General features: G+C 52.3%; 1 protein-coding gene across 1 annotated transcript; it reads right to left on the bottom strand.

Annotated features, from left to right (window-relative positions):
- Window positions 1-14,499: 14,499 nt before the first annotated feature.
- Window positions 14,500-19,904, bottom strand: PG985_011987 (DNA-directed RNA polymerase II subunit RPB1; the record flags this gene model as incomplete). The annotated part of the gene is made up of 3 exons (XM_066831754.1): window positions 14,500-14,527; window positions 14,587-19,475; window positions 19,548-19,904. The coding sequence occupies 3 exons, from the start codon at window positions 19,902-19,904 to the stop codon at window positions 14,500-14,502; spliced, it is 5,274 nt and encodes a 1,757-aa protein (XP_066679804.1).
- Between the last annotated feature and the right edge of the window lie 306 nt (window positions 19,905-20,210).

Genomic DNA, 20,210 nt, shown 5'->3' with positions numbered 1-20,210 from the left:
GGGGCTGCCTTCTGATCCGGAAACGGTGTAGGAGGACTCTCTGTACCAAGCAGCATGGGTACTTTCTGAGCAGCAGGTCATCGGTGAGTGCACCGGCTCCGAAATATCTCAGCCTGACTAGGGCAGCTATGCATCGGGAATTAGGGGCAAGCTCATATCCTGGTTCAGCATCTCAAAGGTCATTTCTGGAAGGTCGGTCCGGGCCTTGTCAGAAGATTGCGTTCCTGCAAACAGTCTTCGTACTTCCGTCGTATGGATCTATGAAGTCCAGGGGAAGAGTGACCGAGAACTCCCCCGGGACGAGCCCGTCGACTTGGAAAGCTATTTTTTTCTTCTGCGTGCCCCCCTGACAAGGGGCCATCCTGTGATTCAAGCAAGCAAGTGCTGCTAAGGTTCCCATTCTGTCGGTAAAGACTGTCTTTACCGCCATTTGCCGCGCTTAACAGGTTGTTGGGGCACCTCAAGACGTCGTAAAATGTTCCCAACTGCATCATTGCAAGATGAGTGCCGCGGACATTGCTCGTTTCGGGAGCAATTTGGTGACTCAATTGAGGGTTTTTCTCCACAAGTGTGGTGTAAACGTCCCGGCATACTGGTAGATTGGCGCTTATGTTGGTGACAGTCGTGATGGAGGCCTGCCATTGGCTGCAACCCGGTTTGTTACTTGCGCTTCAATCTGCCTGGCCGAAATGAAGCAAGGTGAATAGGAACCCGCCAAATGCTCCTCCAGCATGCCCGCACGCGCGGAAACAACTCCACTGTCCTATTTCCAACCGAATGCGGGCCCCTTTCAGTGCCCCGTGGAAATGTTGGCGCTTGTTGATATTCCGTGATGCAACCCTGACGCTGTATCTACGCTCAGAACGCCCACTTTCCCGCGCCTGTTTGCCTATTTCGCTCGCTGGGGGGCGGCTGTTTCACGTATACAATCTTACACCGAACATTTGGGCCGCGAATTATAGCCCACGGACGGAGTATGCGCGCAAACATGTGGATCGTGGCAATGTACAGAAGTGGACAAAGGCTTGGCCCTTGATTTCGGGTCGAGCCAGTCAGTACGCCGTCATGACGTGGGCGTTGGTGGCAGAGTACATCCGCATTGCCGTCTTTGGGGTTGCCGCAGAAATACCATATGTGTAATCTACATACGGTGCATGATCGATGTTGCTGGAGAATGCCCGGAAGGAATAGGTTCCTCCGATGGGCGGGTCGGCGCGCCAGCGTTAGTCTCGTCATCAGCCTTCCTGATGCTGTGTCTCGATGGCTAAGTCAGGTAGTCAGATGGCCCCCGTGAGATACTGCTGGTCGTGCCACGAGGGACCCGTTGAAGAGATCCCACGAGGTCGCCTGTCCGGGGGCTAGAGCATTCCTGTCAGATTGTGGCAGTGAAAGCGTTGGGTCCTAATTACTGGCCAAAGCTAATATATGCAAGGATGTTGGTACGTACATAGCTAAGATCGTGAGATCACGACAGGACGCAGTCTCCTTGGTGTCGGTAAGTGGTCGCTTCACTGGCCGCATTGTATACTCGCGATCTTACATTGATCTGCAGGGCAGGTCGGTAGCCAATCTCAGCCTTTTCCAGAATGTAGTGGGCATGTACAATGACTCGAACTCTGTTCAGGGGACCCAATTTCGGATCACGTTATGGGGGCAAAGCGAGTTACAGGACTGAAGATATGAGCAAGAAAAATAGTGTGTCGTGATCATCATCGAGTCTTTGATTAGACCCCTGCGTCGACATAGGTATGCACTCGGGGGTTTCTAAGTATACAATAAACAGGGCGAACCGAGGCCACTGGATGTTACAATGTCTTGTGTTTTATGCCCGGAAGGGCACTGAAGCCTAGCGGGTCGTACCAGTCCTCCAGGGTAGGGTCTGGACCAGGGCATATAACAAGGGCGGTATTTAGTCGAGCTGCCTCGGGCCGGAACGAATCCCTCAGGGCAACACCCTCGCCGGAAGAATGCGTCCATGCGTTCAGTATTGGACGTCCATCATGCCCGCAAGAGGAAGCTCAAGAGCTCGTGTGCTTCATCCAATCTTGTATAATAGTAGGCAGCCTCCGATCAAGAGTAGTCCCTGTTGACTGTGTATCGTGTTGATGACACTTAGCTTGCGATTATAACCGCTTTTGACCCTCCTTGAGCTTCGAGTCTAGAGGATGTTGGGGTCGAAATGAGAAGCACCAGTCGTGGGGTCAGGAGTCCATCTATCCCAAGTGATATGGACATGTCAGACGCATGCTCGCGAGTACATACAGCAGCCATCCCGAACGGCCACGCAGGGGTTATGCAGCAGTGGTGAGAGTGGGGGAGAAGGATCATACTGGGCCGGTAGAAGCCAAGCCCATGTAAGGGATACATTCTGCTCAACCGTCTGACATCCCCGAATGTATGCGGTTATGCAAAGAGCCGATGCGCATCCTCCGCTAAAAAGTGTTAAAGAGAGGACATTCGATATTGTTTGAAGATCAGGTCGCCGCGAGGAGTGATTTGAAGAGACTGGCTATCGAGGCCACCCATCTTGAGGTGAGGGTAAATTGTCCGAGATGTCTTCTGTGTAATCATCTGGCAGATCCGCGGACCTCAGTCCGATTGAAGTCATTCCTGGGGCGCGTCGAGACGGCAGGTATGGGTGATTGTCACCGGGGCAAGTACGGGTTGCAGTGTGTAGCGAGAGGATTGAAGATCAAGCAAGGCCTGCAGGTGTAGATAGGAAGGAAGGATAGGAAGGAGGGACCAAGGTACCCGTCGAAGGTACTTGCTTTGTACACATCCATGCCTCACCACAACCAGACCTGATACCCTGCTCGAGGAATTTCTTGCAGGATATCTTCCATTGAATTCGCGGTGTGGATGGCCACCGACCTCCTTCCCTGGCCCTACATGCGGACCATGCCATGACCCATGCCCACCACACTGGGACTGGTGCTCTTGGGCCTAATGGCCCAGATGCCCACCCAATGCAGAGGCGCAATCATGTGTTAGTAACCAGCCATGAGTGTATCCTATCAACCTCCCTTCCCTTGATTAAAGCAGGCCATCCCAACTATACAGAGCCCCCACTACCCGGGCTGGCTGCGACTAAAGCCAACGCTTTATGCGGGTTGGCTTCGATTGCAGGGCTGGAAGGCCAAGAGGCAACCGTATTCTTCGCCTCCTTTTGGCTATCTCGCCAATGGAGCTGCATTGGTCGCTGGCAGCAAAGTCCACGAAACCCATAATCAAAGTACAACGACATACCCATTACTAGGTACTCGCAACCTGGCAATCCAGTCATGCCCACATGGCATGCTGTTGCACAGCATCCCGTTTTGCTCTACTGTGGTAGAAGCAAGCAAGCCCGCACCTAGCCTACCTACAGGTAACACCCGTCGTATTCTGTCGCCGACGCAGCTTTCCGCGCCTCTAAGGTTCTGTCTCTCTGCCTCTCTGTCCCTCCAGTTCTTTTTTACGGCTTTCCAAATTCGGGCTGACTAACAGTTCGGATTTGTTCATGGGTATCCAAAGTCAGGGTTATCCTGGTACAGCGATGGAGCCTGGTGAGTGATGCCAAGGAGTGCCTTCGCTTCTGGTCCTTCCTTAGCCGGGGAAGTGATGTAGGTGGGCCCAGGGGAGGAACCATGCACATAACACCCCTGCACATCCACGTTGGGCAGAGCAATCGACTGACAAGAATTGCTCCCCCGAACGCGAAAAGGTAGGGTATATTTTTGATTCTTGAACTTTTTTTTCAAGTCTTCTTTGACCTTATTTTATTGTGTTATCCCGTTGGAGGTGGCGTTGCAGGACACGAGTCTACCCCATCTAAGTAGGTCGAGTGCAAAGAAGCCTCCACTGGTACGCCCGCACTTACCTTTTTTTTCTCTTTTTGTAGGTACTACCCAAGTATGTGAGGTACCGTGCCTGCACTCCATCCGGCCCTTTCAGAGGCGTTTCCCCTTCACCATCCCCATCCCAGAAGGTCCCACTTCCGCCGCCCCCCTGCCCAAGAGCCAGGATCTTGTCTTCTGCGTCTCCCGCAGACTGTAAGGCAAGCAAGCACCTCTTTAGCCTTAGTTCTATCGATTCACAGCTAGCATCCCGTGCCCCCTCTATCTAACTTGGCTCCGGGCCGTGATCTCTATCGACGATATAGCTCTGGATTGGACGAGGTCATGTCGTCCTCTTCCCAACTTCTCTCCCCTCGGCCGCATATCAGAGGACCCCTCGGGTGAAAGTCGATTCGTTTCTTTCCCCAATGAAGTACCTTGACTCCAGAATACCATCCGGTAGAGAAGGTGTGGTCCACGGCTTCTGACTGGTCTGATCTCCAAGTTCCCGTTTCTCATCACTTGCCTGATTCAGATGCCATCGTTACCATTTTATCTTGGAGAAAAAGACAGCAGTACCATGCGAAGCCAACTGTGTTCCGTTATTTGACATCATCTCAGGCAACAACACCCTTTCATTGCATCAGAGGGAGCAGGTGGGCTCCCATCTGCTTATAGCCAACTCGAGCTCTGGGAGCATATAAAGTGTCCATCTCCCCTCCTCCAGTTCGACTGAATCATCACCCTCGTGAACCATCATCGATCACATACCACAAACCTCTACTAAACACTACTCAAATATTTGGTCAAACTTGCAATACTGTCGGGTAAAGAACAAGAACTCCAGCACCATCAACCATCGCTTATCCCGTTTTCCTCAGAAAAGTCCACCATCACACCAAGAAGTATGTTTACTTTAGCCTCCATTGGCCTTCACTGGGTCATGTTCTATTCGTCACTGGTTTTGAAGGATCGGTATGCTAAAGCTTGACAGTCAAGATGTGTATCCTGTATATCATCAAATTCGAAGGATGTGGCTGCGAGAAAGAGAATGGCATCGCCCCTTGCGCTCCCAGTAAAGTACCTGGAGCTGCGTATCATGCCCCTACGCGAAAAGTCACTTCGGAGGGCGGGTCCTGCCCTAGACACCGGTGTAAGAAGTGTAACGCAATCCCTATCAATCATACTTTCGCCTCAAACGTGCTGACTAGTCTTGTGCTCAGGAACGGTGCTTGACGATATCTTACACATAAAAGGATCGCCTTCAACATCAGCCATGCAAGATCATTGCGAGCAATCGTATGCATTTCCTATCAACTTCTTTTCAATGCCGCCATGGCAGAACGATCCCGTTGGCAGAAGACACAGTGGCTTCTCGTTGGAGTTTTGGATGAACAAGTGACGGCATCACATGCCCACATGTGCGAATGATCAATGCTTGGACGGGGGTTATGATGGATTTTCCGGGATATTGGGTTATTTATTGTGTTTTTATCTGGTTACAATTGCTTGTTGTACAATTCGTTCTTGGTTTCCTTAGAGGGGATTGATTTTTCATACTCTGTTATACCGGCGGTGTCTTGAATCGCAGGCACGCGTTGCTCTATCAACAATTCACTCTCGATCGTGGATCTTCTCCTTTTCGTTATGATGTGGTGGCCTGGCGCCACAGGATTGCCCTTATCATCTGGTTGAAAAATTTAAACGACAAAGGGTATTATTGGCTTATTTGCGTGAGATGCACTCAGCCGGTGCCAAGATGATATTGGGGGGAGCTGTGTGGTGTCATCCCACATTGCAGAAACAGCAAAGCGACAAGATCTTTACGATGGCCAGGTGCCAGCCTCCCCACGGTGCTTGGTGTCAGCAAATGGCATGTATGCTGGTCATGTCTAGCTTGGTATGGAGGTTGTGGAATTGACGTCCTAGTTAGGTTCAAGGGAAGGCCGTTTCATGCGGGAAACCTCTATGCACCAATGGCCATGCATATGGTGCGCATGCATACCGGGTCATGTGATGGTCAATGAGTTTACTCGGGCACAGTATGTTAGTCAATCTCTTCCCTGGTGGCAAACATGCAATCAAGGAAGTATGCATGGCTGCTATCCTGCATATTCGGTTCTTTCTCATCTTGATGCTTTCGGGGGATTGATAGACGAAGCCAGGGAAAGATGATAGTTGATGACGCAAGCGGGCGCACAACAAACCTACCTACACTTACATCGATTGCAACTTCCCAACCCAAGGTCATGGTTTAATTGCTCGTGCGGAGTTCACTCTAGTATTTGCCCACACAGAGAGCGCATCAGGCCTCGACTGGCTGCCTAGATGCACAGAAATAACGTGCTGTGCCTTGTCCCGCCATGGCCCACGGTTCGGCCTGCAATGGTCACACTACCTACATAATTTGCGCTAAATGACGACCAGGTTCTAAGGGCTAGGTAGTAGAAACGGCCCCCACCAAGGCCAATTGCGGCGGGCCCGCAAGGCGTATTTGCTATTTCGGAGCCTTTGGCAAGGGACCCAATCCATTGGCCAGACCGAAGGCCGCATATCGTTGACCTCCTGTACAACAACCAGTTTCCGAGACGTGATTTGCGGGAATACACGCGATTGACGCAGCGAGTTGGCCTGTTTCGGCGGCCGCTTGTATATTACGACTTCACTTCATCGCCTCTCGTAGAACTCAGAGCAAACTGGACATTCCTTGTCGCAACCAAGGAGGCCCCTTACGTTCGGACTTTTGTCGAAATAGGACAGCTGACCTCTTGCTCGCTCGGTCTTTTTCTCCCTTTCTCAACTATAATATCTTACCAGGAGGGACTTGCACTGGCCCATTGGCTGGTTGAGTCACCATCGCTTGCTACAGCATCGGGCATCCATGACGAACGGGACATAGGCCGGTAGACGAAAGAACGAAAGAAAGCAGTCATCAGACGATCTGGCAAGCGAGTGGTATGCAGTGTAACTGGATAGTCACCGCCATGATGGTCTGGCTGGAAAAGAAGAGGCTTCTCGATCACGACCCGCATGACGGCTACAACGCGTGCATCCACAGGATGCAGGTCAAGAATAGGCCAAGAAATTACCGATCATGCTTGGTCGTGCCTAGTCAGGCACGCATATGCGCAGTCTGGTCGCGAACACCTTCCATCAACACCAATGTTGTGAGATCAAGATACGTCAGCCTGGGTCCAACCTGCCTGCTGGAGTGGAGGACCGCCTGCTTCTATAACGTCTACTTGTATGTAACTGCCAGCGGACATGGTGGTTGGGAACTGGCTGCTCCCATGGTTCTGTCCAGGTGGGTTGTGTCATGGACAGTCCGATGTCCCGCGGCATACTCGACGACAGATTTGAACCATGTACGCAGCAGGTACCGTCCCTAGTAGTATGTAGGTAAGTAGAAGATGCCTGCGAATCGAACTCCACATCGAACCCACCCCACATGAATTTTGACAGTGCCCCTGGCATCTCCACACTTGGATCCCCCGTTGCCGGATGGGCCCCGTCGACAATGCTTCCATCAGGATACGACATAGATTATCTTCCATTGCATTGCCCATGGCAAATGCGCCAGGCGTCAACAGCCCAACCGTCGCAACGCACCATATGCCACCTAGGCGCCCCGTTCCCCTGCCATGTGATTGGCGCTCCTTCTAGTTGCAGGAACCACCGGCGCTTAGGGGATATGCCACCAATTACGACTCGAGACAGCAACAGACGCCTAGTGCGTTATATCGTGAAAACCAGCCAACGCGGCGTGGCCGTCCAACAAATATGCGCCCATAGACGCGGCCCTATCCTATACCGGGACTAGCAAGGGGCAAGACAGACGCAGGAGACGACGGCACGGTCAAGTGGTATGCGCTCGCACCCATGGTAGCGACTGGTCCATATGCGTGATCGACCAAGCAAGTATCGATCAGATGAAACTCCGAGGCGAGGTGAGCGGTGCATGACAATCAGGTGAAGTCGCATCAAGCTCGAAGCTAATCAAACTCCACTGCATAAGTCTTTGGGTATAGGCGTATAGTATAAATGCGCTAAGGACTAAAGCAGTGGCCTAAGCGTTACCCGCAGCTTCCCCCTTGCTGCTTGCGTGCCAAAATCGAGCACAGGCAAGTTCCTGGCTGCGCGAATGTGGGCACGGAAGCTCCCCGTGCTAGCGCGCCTTCTTCCTGCTCTCCCGAGTCCCCGACTGCACACTCAATACTCCGTAAGTCAGGTAGGTACCATTTATTGCGTCCAAGATGAAGAACCAGAAAGCGCGAAGGAGGGAGAGAGGGGAATGGAAAGAACGACGCGAGGAAAACGTAGCCTGGCTCCCTGGGTAGGTGCCTACCCACTTAACGACCATTGGCTTAACTCGTATTCCAATGCGTCCTCCTCCGCTAATGCCATTCCAAGATGCCAACCAGACGCCACTTGCTTTGCCCAGGGCGATTCCTCGCCCAAAAAGATGGCCCCTCAGGAGGTCAAGGTCCATCTCAATAATCCACCCTGTGTGTCGTTGGTTGCACTTTGCCGCGGCTCGGCGGCTGTCATCTGTTTCCTCTTGCTGCACTAGTCATATGTCATCTGTTCATCTCATCTTTCTTCGCAACTTGGGTGGCCCAATCCCGTCAGTCCAGGCCAGCATACTTTCCACCGTGATCGGCCAATGCTCGTTCTCAAGCCACACGCCAACACGTATGCATGCATGATGAATCTCACCATCTACCCAACCAAGTTGCGAAGCTATCAGTATCCGATAGTCGCAAGGAATATTGACGCTGTCATCAGACCCGCGTGGTGGTGGTGGTGGTGGTTCCAAGGCGGCCCACTCGGACTTAAGTGACCCTTGATCTCAAAAAACGTAGCATGTGTCCCTCGGCGACGACTTGATTGCCATTCATGGCTGCCAGATCAGGCCTAAAGCAGATGTCAATCCCACCGTTGTCGTATTGACTGGTTCGGCTCGGATCACTTGTCTCGAACAAGACGGCGAAACTCGATATCAACGTCTCACTGAGATCCGCTCCTGACACCTAGCTTACAGAGGAATATCGGCCGCCTATCTACAAGGCTAAGCTAGGATCATCCTCGTCCATGCTCGCCGACTCATCTCCCTTCTCCCTGTCAAACTACTCAATCCGATTGAGTCGTTCGTGGACACGGCTAGGTACCCGTCGCGCGCTAAGAAGCACCCCTGTTCCCTGTCCCCCTACATGACCTTGCCTAGTCAATGCTCATTTGGCTTGAATTGACCCTGTCCTTGTGCCTATGGGGCATGCTCGCCGTGGAAATCACCGCTGTTGAGAACTGATCCATGCTCAACGTATTGAGATCGATCTACAGCACGTACGTTGGTACTTGCTAATCTCTAGCTTCCTTGTCGTTTGGTCCGGTCAGACCACGCGTTCACCTTTGACACCGCAGGCGCTACGCGCTTCTTTGGCCACGCTCTCATTACCTCCCGACCGCAGTGTCAGTTGAGTCTGGGGAGGACGAATCCCCGCAGCCTTGCGAGCAGACCAACAGCAAGAGTAAGTCGGCTATCCTCATTGGCTGTGGAAGCCGGAGATCAGGCGATTCCTTATAGGCGTCAATCTCTACAACATCCTCTAAAATCCCGACTCTCGGTTGATTCCACCGCATCTCTACGTCCACTAGCTACAGGCGTGGTTCACCAGTGCTTTTATCCTACGGCACTGTTACGGCAAAGCGTCTTAATACTTCACGGTGCACCGATGAACCACATCAAGGAATACTTTGTTTCGGCGGCGTCAAGATCCCAGGAATGCCACATGACGTCCACCGCCGAGTATACTTACCAGTCAGATACAGATGACGAGGGCACCCTCAACCACCTGGTGTCCCTCTCGTCTCCTACAGCGATAGACCATGGTGCGACGATCACCGGACCAGGTTTGTGGTATTGGTGGGCCGTGCTCGGTGCTTCTCCTTAGCGGACTCAGCGAGCCTACATCGGTATAAGGGCAGCGGAATCCGTGCAGTCCTCTCACTCGTATTGTCCAATGATGAGACTATGAGGATAGTATGCCCTGGCGAGGTCGATCCTGCTTGTAGACCACTAAGTGAGTTCGGTAAGCTGCCTAGGAGAAACAGCCACGAGGACCAAGGCGTTTTATGACAGTCCCCAGTATCCAATCGGGCCTAAGAGGAACGCCATTGCGTCTTCACTGGCTCCAGTTGTCAGTAAACCTACGAATGTCTTCACGGTGGCGTTTCTGGGTTGCCGTAGAACTGTTGAGAACGAGAGGCAGAGAGCCCTAGCTATAGGAGCTCTCTAGCACACAAATGTGATAGTGGTCACTTGTGTCGTTTGCCAAAGACCAAGGTGCCCTGTTCACTGTCCGACTCCATCTCGGGTCTGGTTTGCTGGAAAGGGCAAGGCTTGCAGTTTACACAAAGGTCCTCCGGCGGGGATGCCAGCATTCAACTTTGTTGGTTCGTCTCGAGAAAACCACCCCATGGTCAGCGAATGACAGCATGCACCATGCCGAAGATCAATGGCCAGCCGGTCAAGGCCAACTTGGAAGAAGCACCACGGCATCCGTAGTATTCCTCGACTTACGAACCACATCTTCCGGATGAGGTGACGTGTACTGCTATGTACCAGAACAATCTGTTCAGATAACAGTGGGTGTGCTGATTTGGCCGTTTCCGGATGACTGCCATGGCCCCCCTTCACCCATCCCCCCTCACAGATGTATGCAAGTGATTTGCCGGATCACGGTCTCATGGACCAACGGAACAGTGGTGGTGCCCACCGAACTCGAGGCTTGCTAGAGAAGACTCGTTCAGTCTACGGTGCCAACCAATCCAGGGCCAGTCTGTGCCGAGCGACTCCGCCTTGGATCACGATCTCGAGTCTCCTACCTCCAACGGCTATCGTCCACGGAAGGCTTACTATGGAAGGAAAAGGATCTTAGAGACAGAAGCAAACTCGTGTCTGTGGCGATAATAGGCCATCATGCACTTGGATACTGTGCCGCGCGGGCGGGCCACGCCGTTGCTGACTTCCTCAACGGCACATCACCCGCCTTCATCTTTCGCTTACGGTAATTAGCAGCGTAAGAAGTGAGTTATAACATCATACTTGAGCGGTGTGGCATCTGATCTTTCGGCAGCGATGTTGTCACCACCCCTTTCGTCCTGACACAGCACACCGAAATCCAGGCCGGTTTCCATTCGAGAGGGGAAAATACTATCCAAACGAGATGACCACAAGTAGCAGAATCCAGACACAAACGGTACACAATAATCCAAGTAGTCTATGGTCTACTGGTTGTAGGATCGCTACCGAGTCCCTTGCTCTCTGCTTGAGGTGTCTGGGGCAATGTCTGGGGCCCATGCCAAAGTGAACTGAAACTCCTAGTTGACGACCCAATCGAGATAGCTAAGCGTAGAGTTGCATGCAAACAAACACCAATATGGCGGTCTAGACGACACTACTGTGATAAAATCGAATATCCAGAAGCTAAGAGGACCAACAGATGTACTGAGAGATACGGGAGGTACTATCACAAGTCGGCCCTGAGGGGGTACAAACGGGAGCCGTTAAAGGGAACGACAAGCGGGTATCCCGCTTCCCAAGCCAAGAATAATCGGCACGAAGAATCAAACACGAGACTGCACTCTGGTGGGTATTGCTACATTTCCAAGCTAGTTGGTAAGTAAATCAGCGTGGGACGCCATGGCTGGTCGTGGCTTCGGTTCTCAACGCCGAGATCAGCTGGGGACCAACGGCGACGAAGAAAAAGAAGAAGAAATTTCCTTCCAGGGGCTCTTCTTTTATTCGCTTACTCCCTGACACACAGGGATTCCTGACATGCAATCAACCTGGGGTCGTCACACAACGGAAACGGTACTTACCTGTTCTCTAACCCAACGCCCCCATGTCATCCCGACGCCCTTGTTGGGCCGTTCACTTTGGGATCAAGCCGGTACTTTTTCATGCAGGCCCCAGCTGTCAGCCTTTCAGATCGTCTCTCTACTGTAGGCTTCGGTATACAACCAATTTATCAAAATTGAGCCGGCCGCATTGCCAGCATCTGACGCTGTTGGTACTTTCTGCGTCCGTGGATCTGTCGAGTACACCGCCACTGACCGACAAGTGTTAGGGGTAGAAACTACACTACATGACCATGACATGACGGCGAGTGACGTCGATAACGAGCGTCATGGTGAGTGGTCGCTTTGCGTTCTTTCGCCCCCTACGCTGGCAAAGACGCCTGAATACTCGACAGGCATACCATACTTGCTTGCTTCAGTATCCAGGGTGCCCTCCCACCTTCCTTTTTCTTTTTCTCTGCTTCCCAGGGTCCATGCCTATCACGTCTCCTGACTTTGACGATCGGATGATGGCTGCTAAAGTTAGCGTGTCTGGTCAGTCAATGGAAATCTAGCGGTATCACGAGCTTCAGCTGGTCACCTCTGGCTCCCCGAGTCCTTAGAAAGCCGGCTCAGTCCAATTTTGGCTCTTCCCAAAGCGCGGAGCTGCTCCGGGGTCGGACAGGAGAGTGGGTTGTTGTAGGCCAAAGCCCACCAGTGACCTTGCTAGTTGTAAGACCATGTCCATTGACTGTTGAAGGGAGCAAGGTTGCAAGGTAAGAATCGGCAATACCCAGTCGGTCGTCCCCTTGTCTAATAGTGTTACCTGCGCCGACGAGTCCAGTGTAGTTGCTAATACTGCATGGTAAAAATCTTATGCTCAAGGGAGACTGCGATATTCTCGTCAGGTCCCTCGTTCAACTTACCTATGGTCTTGTTAACTTAGTAGCATAACCACCTTCATCAACACATTGTGTGTTCCCGGCATGGAGGGGACGCAGTGCCTTCGTTCGGCCCCGGACGGAACAAAAATCAAAACATACAACACCGAGGATTCCCAGGTCGTCACCGACCCTAGTACTAATTCGGCTCTCTGCTGCTTATATATGGGAGAGCGGACGGGATCCCTAGTATTCAGCAGGATATGGTCGTATGTATTGGTTTTGGCTCATCTCTGAGTACATATAGTAAGCGACTGATCTTTTTGCCCCCTTTGGTGAGGGATCTGCCAGCGATACTACCTCTCCTACACCTATAGACCCATGACATGCCAACGTGATCAGACAGTAGCAGATGACAGGAGGCAGAAATCGTCTGCAATCCTCATGTGTGGCTCACGATGTAGCAGATGGGCACCAGAACCTGGAGGGTTTCCCTTTACCTTCCCCCAGCTTGAGTTTATCTACCTACGTGGAAGGAAGCAGAACAAGTGTATGTTATGTATTGCTTTCACCAAAGATTTCACATATCGTAATGCGATTATTTTTACTTGACCGTGTTCCTGTAGGTTAGCGGTAATAGTAGCTTTGATAACTCGTTTCGCGAATAAGAACACACTCCTCTTTACCTACCTACCATTACCCTCCCTGTTAGTGGAATTTCAACTAGATGTGAAAAGAAGAGGATACAATACATCGACTTCAACATGATACTAGTGCATGCGTTGGGTAAGAAGGAATCCGTAAGTCAAAAGGTCGAGACACAGGTTCTTAGCGGCTATAGCCAAGGAAGAAGACATCACGAAGACAGCACGCAAACGTGGACATCGCCCAACACCAGGGAAATCTGTAGGAGTAGTGGTGTACCCGTGCTTGTTTGAATCACTTCACTTTTACATTCTCAGCGCAGGGCAGAAATATTGGAAATCCCATTAAGTCCAATTTGTCTATCTTGAGAACAGTTGTGCAGTGTAACCTAGTTGCTTCGTTTCTTCTTAGGCAATGGGGAGGCAAGACAGCCGACGACATAACAGGAAACTAAGGAAATCGGATGTAGTAGTAAATGCAGAGAGGATGTGCAAATCATATGCTAATCTCCATCGTGCCATGCCATACCATCGTTTTCATGTGCCCGAGACCAAAGAACACGGGTATCCGAAGATACAGCTTCGCACCGTGACCAGTATGTAAGCAAAGCACGTAAAGGACGGAGAAGCACCTCACACACACATACACGTCCACAACTTTCGCCATCATTTTCTTGAAGAATGCAATCTGTATTCTGCACCTGCCCCGCCAGCCGCCAGCCCTTCTCCCACTTCGCCATGCCATCCATTTCATATTGCGAAGCGAGGAAGGTTTTGCTTTGCTTTGCTTGCCCGGGTCCGCCGGGAAGCCGGCCTCTCTTAAATAAACGTCGATCATCTCTCCTATATCCAGCCTGCTGGGGGCATCATTCTTTTTCTAAGGAATTCACAGATGGGGAGAAGGAGAAGGAAAACGGAAGAACGTATGTTTTGTCTTCTCAAATCGTCCGTCCTCTCCCCCATCGATGAATGTAGTGTACAAAAAATCACACAAAACTATTTTTTGCGCTTTTTCTTTCTTTAATAAAATTTCCCATCCCTCATTCTTGCTTCTTGGTGGACTCGTTGCATCGGGGAAAAAAAGATAAAACCAAAACAAAATTGTGAATTCGTCTCCCCTCTTTTTCGTCTCTCACACTCTTCTATGCTGAAGGCAGGCCTTCCATCTTTTTTGAGGAAGCCAAATCACAAAACCGCTAGGAAAATGCAACCCTGAAGAACAAGTCAAAAGCACGAGAACCACCAAAAACGCCAGTTATGTGCTGTATTATACGGGTCCAAATGCAGTGAACCATGAGGGTACATATCTCCATAGTATTATCAATCGCCCTTAGGAGATGTAGGAGAACTGTAAAAAGGTTAGCGCATGTCGCCTGAAGGATGGTGACAACCCAAGCAAGAACTCACAATTTAGGGCTAGTAGCACCGCCCGGCCCAGGAGTCTTAGGAGAGTACTGGGGGGAGGTAGGCGAGTACTGAGGACTCGTAGGGGACTGCTGAGCACCACCACGGCTGAAGTTGGGGCTCGTGGGAGAGTAGGCAGCCGGCGAGGTGGGAGAGTAGTTGGGTGACACCGGGCTGTAGGATGGCGAGGTGGCACCACCGCCGTGAAGGTTGGGCGACGTGGGACTGTAGTTGGGACTCGTCGGCGAGTACGTCGGCGAAGTAGGGGAGTGCGCCGGCGACGTCGGTGAGTAGTGTCGCGGAGACGAGGGTGATGTCGGAGAGTAGTTGGGCGACGTCGGGCTGTAGTTGGGGCTCGAAGGACTGGTACCCTTGAAACCCGGAGACGTCGGGGAAAACGAGGGGGACGACGGGCTGAACTGTGGCGAAGAGGCATAACGGTTGCCGCTCATCATAGGCGATGTAGGCGAGTAGCCAGCACCCGGAGAGGTAGGCGAGTAGCTGCCGCCGTACGAGCTGAAAGGCGACGTAGGCGAAGTACCGCCGAACGGGCTGGTAGCTCCAGGGCTGCGGGCGCTGTAGGGGCTGGCGCTTCCAAAACCACTGCCGTAGGCCGTAGCAAATCCACCAGGTGAGGCAGAGCCCTGTTCGACGATGGGAGAGAAGGCACCCATGGCCATGTCAGGCGGGCTGAAGGCTCCACTGCCATAGTCGACGTTCAATGGTGATCCGGTGTCATAGGGCGTGGCGGCACCACCATCTTGGCTGCCCTTCATGGTCATTCCTTGCATAAGACCCATCTTGGAGTTGTCCGAGATGACCGTGTCAAGCATGGACTGGTCCAAGAAGACGTGGAAATGGCCTGTACCCATAGGTGCAAGCTGACCCAGCATGACGTTCTCAGAGATACCACGGCAGTCATCAAGCTCACCGGTAGCAGCAGCTTCCAGGAGAATCTCGACCGTTTCCTCGAACGAACACCTCATCAGGGCACCAGTGTCGGCTCGGTTGATACCGTGACGCGTGACAGCCGCAATGCTACCTCTGTACGTCATGACATCAACCAAGAGGGCAAGATGGCGCTCGTTGACATACGAACCATCGAAGGCAAGCACTCGTCGCAATTCATTAAGCAATGCAATTCGCGCAGCCTCGATACCGAAGACCTCGACAGTCTGCCACAGGTCGTTGGTAGATGTACGCTTGCAGTCGACACCATCGCAAGCCAAGACCTCGCGAAGGGCTGTACCTTGGGTATCGAGGAACCATTCCTTGCAGCCCGGTGTCCCCTTATCCTGAGACAAGGCGCCATCCGCAGTAATGGCTAGCCTCTGTCCCTCGGTCATGAAAGCCTTCTCAATGCCCTTGACACCGCGGAGGGTCAGACTCTCCAGCAAGTGATCGCCCAGACGCTTCAGCATGACATCATCCTCGACCACCTTGGAGCCATCTTCGTCCTTGTCATCGTCGTTCTTGAACGGGCGCACACGAATGACCTGGTTCTCGGCGTTGTCATCGCTCCAGATGACAGCAAGATCGCTTGCGTACTCCTCCTTAAGGCGTCGGGCAACATCGTCGACAGTCAAGTTTTTGTCCAGCATCTTTTGGCGGTCCAGGACGAATCGAAGAAGCCAGCGCGACTGCCTATCGATGTTCTCATGGGCTTCGTCAGGAATCAAGAAGTAAGACTCGACCATGTCTTCATCTTCGGGGATTACAGTAGACTGGATGTCGGGATCATAGTGAACCTCAACTGCGTCGGTAACGGAGCGGAGGTGAGTATGCTCGACAACGTTACGCAGTGCCTTGGCCCTCTCCTTGGTTGGGTTATCGCCATCCAGGAACACCATCATAGAGGGTGTCTTGATGTTGCTAGCGACGTTGAGAATTTCCTTGAGACGCGGAACACCAAGGGTGACGTTCTTAGACGAGATACCAGTGAAATGGAAGGTGTTCAGCGTCATCTGGGTAGCAGGCTCACCAATGGACTGGGCAGCCAAGACACCAACCATTTCACCAGGGTTAACCATGGCGCGAGACCAGCGGCTTTCAAGTTCACCCATGACGTGACCGAAAGCAATCTTGTTCAGACGCTGGTCAATAGCCACGCGCTTGAAGGACAGACGGGCTCGCAGAAGAGCCTTGAAGAGAAGCGTTGAGTTCTCATCGGCTTCCTTCGAGATAGGATCGCTACCTCGGACAACCACCATGCGGTCAAGGAAATCCTTCACTTGCGGAATGACATCTTCAGGCGTCAGATCGCTGCGCTTCGAGTCATCGACGTTGAAGGTCTTCATGGTCGATTCGATGATACGTCCAACGTTGAGAGGAAGCTGGAAGGAGGAATCCAGCTTTTCTCCTCCCATCTTCAGGCGGCGAAGCAGCTCACGGTCCTTGAGGATCGCCTCGTATTCCATGTCGAGGTAGGCCTGGCTTTGGGCATCACCAGCAATCTGCCCGCCCTGTGTAAGGCTGTCCAGGGCGGTGATCCGTCCTTCCTCCATGACATCCAGGCGATAGCGGGACTCAAAGTCCTTATCGCGGACGACCCAGTGATCCATGGTTTGCTTTTCAACAATCATGGCATCAAGACCATCTTCACCGTAAATGAACTGGATAATATCTCCCAAGGAGTTACGCACAGTACCATCATATCGGGCGCTGACATCTTCCAATGCCTTGACCAGACGACGCTGGATGTAACCGGTCTCGGCTGTCTTGACTGCAGTATCAATCAGACCTTCACGACCAGCCATAGCGTGGAAGTAGAACTCAGACGGCGTAAGACCGCGCAGGTACGAGTTCTCGACGAAACCACGGGCCTCTGGCGAGTAATCGTCCTTGGTGAAATGCGGCAGCGTTCGGTACTTAAAGCCGAAGGGAATACGTTTACCCTCGACAATTTGCTGTCCAACCAAAGCAGACATTTGCGAAATGTTGATGGACGAGCCCTTGGAACCAGAGTTGGACATGATAGCTGCGTTGTTGCATTCCTTCAAGTTCTTCTGTGTCGTCGTACCAGCCTTATCACGGGCAGCGTTAAGGGCCGCGGAGACCTTGCTTTCGAATGTCTCTCGGATACTCATACCAGGCGACGCCTCCAGCGTATTGGCTGTTGCCTCGGCAGTAAGCTGCGCCACAATGGACTTCTGATCGTCAATGTGGACTTGGACCTTCTCAATAGTCGGCTTATCGGGAATTGTGTCACCAATACCGATACTGAAACCGTTGTGCAAGAGCCAGTAGTTGATGACGCGTTGGCACCCATTAAGAAAAGCCATCGCGCCAGCAGGGCCAAGCTCGTTGTAAGCCAGATGGATGATACCGCCTGACGCAGCACCAACGTTCTTCTTGGTCAAAAGACCAAAGAGAAGCTGACCGGATTGGATCAAAACACCTTCATCCACGGCAGGGTTCCACTTGTCTCCCGACGGAGGCTTGGTGAACAGACTGATCTCCTTGGGAATGACCATGCTTGCAATCTGCTTACCCGTCCACCTGGGTCGGGGCTTGTAGATGGCGGGCTCAGGGATAACACCATCCCAGTTGGGCACCCAGAGCATGATGTTCATCACCTCGGCTTTGGTGATGAAGACATCGCGACGGCACATCTTGTAGACACCAGCCAACGTATCCTGCACAATACCCATCAGGGGACCGTTACGCTGCGGGGAGACGATGTTGAGGGGAACCATGCAGAGCTCCTTGATCTCAGCACGAGTCTCTTCCGTTTGGGGCACGTGAAGGTTCATTTCATCACCATCGAAATCAGCGTTGTATGGTGATGTGACAGACAAGTTCAGTCGGAAAGTGGAGTAAGGCATAACCCTGACGCGATGACCCATCATGGATTCCTTGTGAAGAGAGGGCTGACGGTTGAAGATAATAAAATCACCATCCTGAAGATGCCTCTCGACCTTCCAGCCATATTCGAGAGTGATGGCTCCAGCGCGCCGATGATGCCGCAAATCAATTCGAGTACCATCTGCACGGATCACGTACTTCGCACCAGGGTGCTCATTCGGGCCTCGTTGCACAAGCTCATGGAGCTTGTGGATGTTGTATGGTGTAACGGTCTCGGGATACGTCAAGACCCGAGCAATACTCCGGGGAACACCGACCTCGTCCAGAGAGATGTTTGCGTCACCCGTGATGACGGTACGAGCCGAGAAATCGACACGCTTACCCATCAAGTTTCCACGAAGACGACCTTCTTTTCCCTTGAGACGGGCACGAACAGATTTAACTGGTCGACCACTCTTTTGCAGAGCCTGAGGCTGCCCAGCGATGTCGTTATCCATAAGGGTTGCAACGTGGTACTGAAGCAGCTGTTCAAACTCGGCAGCGATATGGGCGGGCGAGCCTTCCTGGATGGCTTGGCGCACATTGCCGTTCGCGCGGATAACATCACCCAGCTTGTAGGTCAAATCATCTTCGTTGCGCATACCCTGACCAGTACCGTCCATGGAGATACTGGGACGAACAGGAGGAGGAGGGACGGGGAGAACAGTGATGATCATCCACTCGGGGCGGGCATAATCGGTGTTAAGACCCATGTCCCGCAAGTCGTCGTCTGTAATGCGCTTCAAAATGTTCAGGGCCATTTCCGGGGTGATCAGGCGCTTATCCTTGGTCTTAACGCCATCCTCGTTCTTGGTTTCAGAGGTGGCCCAGAGCTGAAGAGCAGTCTGGCGAACGTTGGGTTGATCATTGCCACAGCCGCCATGACCGACGCTGGGGGCAGCGGTCTTAGCACTGGGGTCAAAAGATCCGTCTTCTTCCTTCGGCAATTCGTTCATGCAGATCTTCTTGGCCTTGCAGACGTTCCACACCTTCTGAAAGCGGGCTTTCTTGTCTCGTGTAGAGACAGCAGCTCTGAACTCCTCGTTGCTCTAGGTCAAGCGTGTTAGCATCAACAAATCCTATCAAGCCGCAGATGCAGGCGGTATTCAGGGTATACTAACTCTGTCTTCCAAGACTTTACTGCAGTTATGACACACGGACTCGAGAATCTTCTTGATCTTTTTTATGAAACCGGGGTGGAAGACAGGCTTAGCCAGTTCGATGTGGCCAAAGTGACCAGGGCATTCGGACATGTTCTGCTGACATGTCGAGCACTTGAACTGACGGTCAACAGAGCCGAGGCGGGGATCGTTGAGACCTCCCGTGCGCGGTCTGGTTCGCGTCTCGTCCATGGTCTCAGGGTAGAGGATGTGAGCGACACTCATGTTCTTGATCTCTTCGGGTGAGAGGAGACCGAACTGAATCTCCTCCACCGTCTTGAGAGGCGCATCGGAATGCGCAAAGTGAAGATTCGCCATGATTGCTGATTAGATGTGCCACGGTCGACAAAATGCGAGGTTGCCGACAGGTGTAAATAGTTGAAGGCGCGAACCCAACGGAGATAGGTCGCGATAAAAAAAATTAAGCTTTGACGAGATCTGCGGTAGGCAAGAAGTCGAAAGGTCGGCTCGCGAAAAAATCGAAAGAGAAGATTGGGGGGTTGCCTTTGTTTCGTGGATTCGTGACTTCGGTCGCCAAAGGGAAAGAGCGGCGAAGACAGGTCAGCGCGAAGCAGCGTGTCTGTGTGTATATAGCAAAAAGTCGCCCGATTGCGACGGTGAAGG

The sequence above is a fragment of the Apiospora marii genome, assembly GCF_038362585.1.
Source record: "Apiospora marii strain CBS 49790 chromosome Unknown utg000009l_segment0_segment0, whole genome shotgun sequence".
Lineage (NCBI taxonomy): Eukaryota > Fungi > Ascomycota > Sordariomycetes > Amphisphaeriales > Apiosporaceae > Apiospora > Apiospora marii.
The sequence above is the reverse complement of the archived record's forward strand: the minus strand, read 5'-3'. Positions and strand labels throughout refer to the sequence as shown.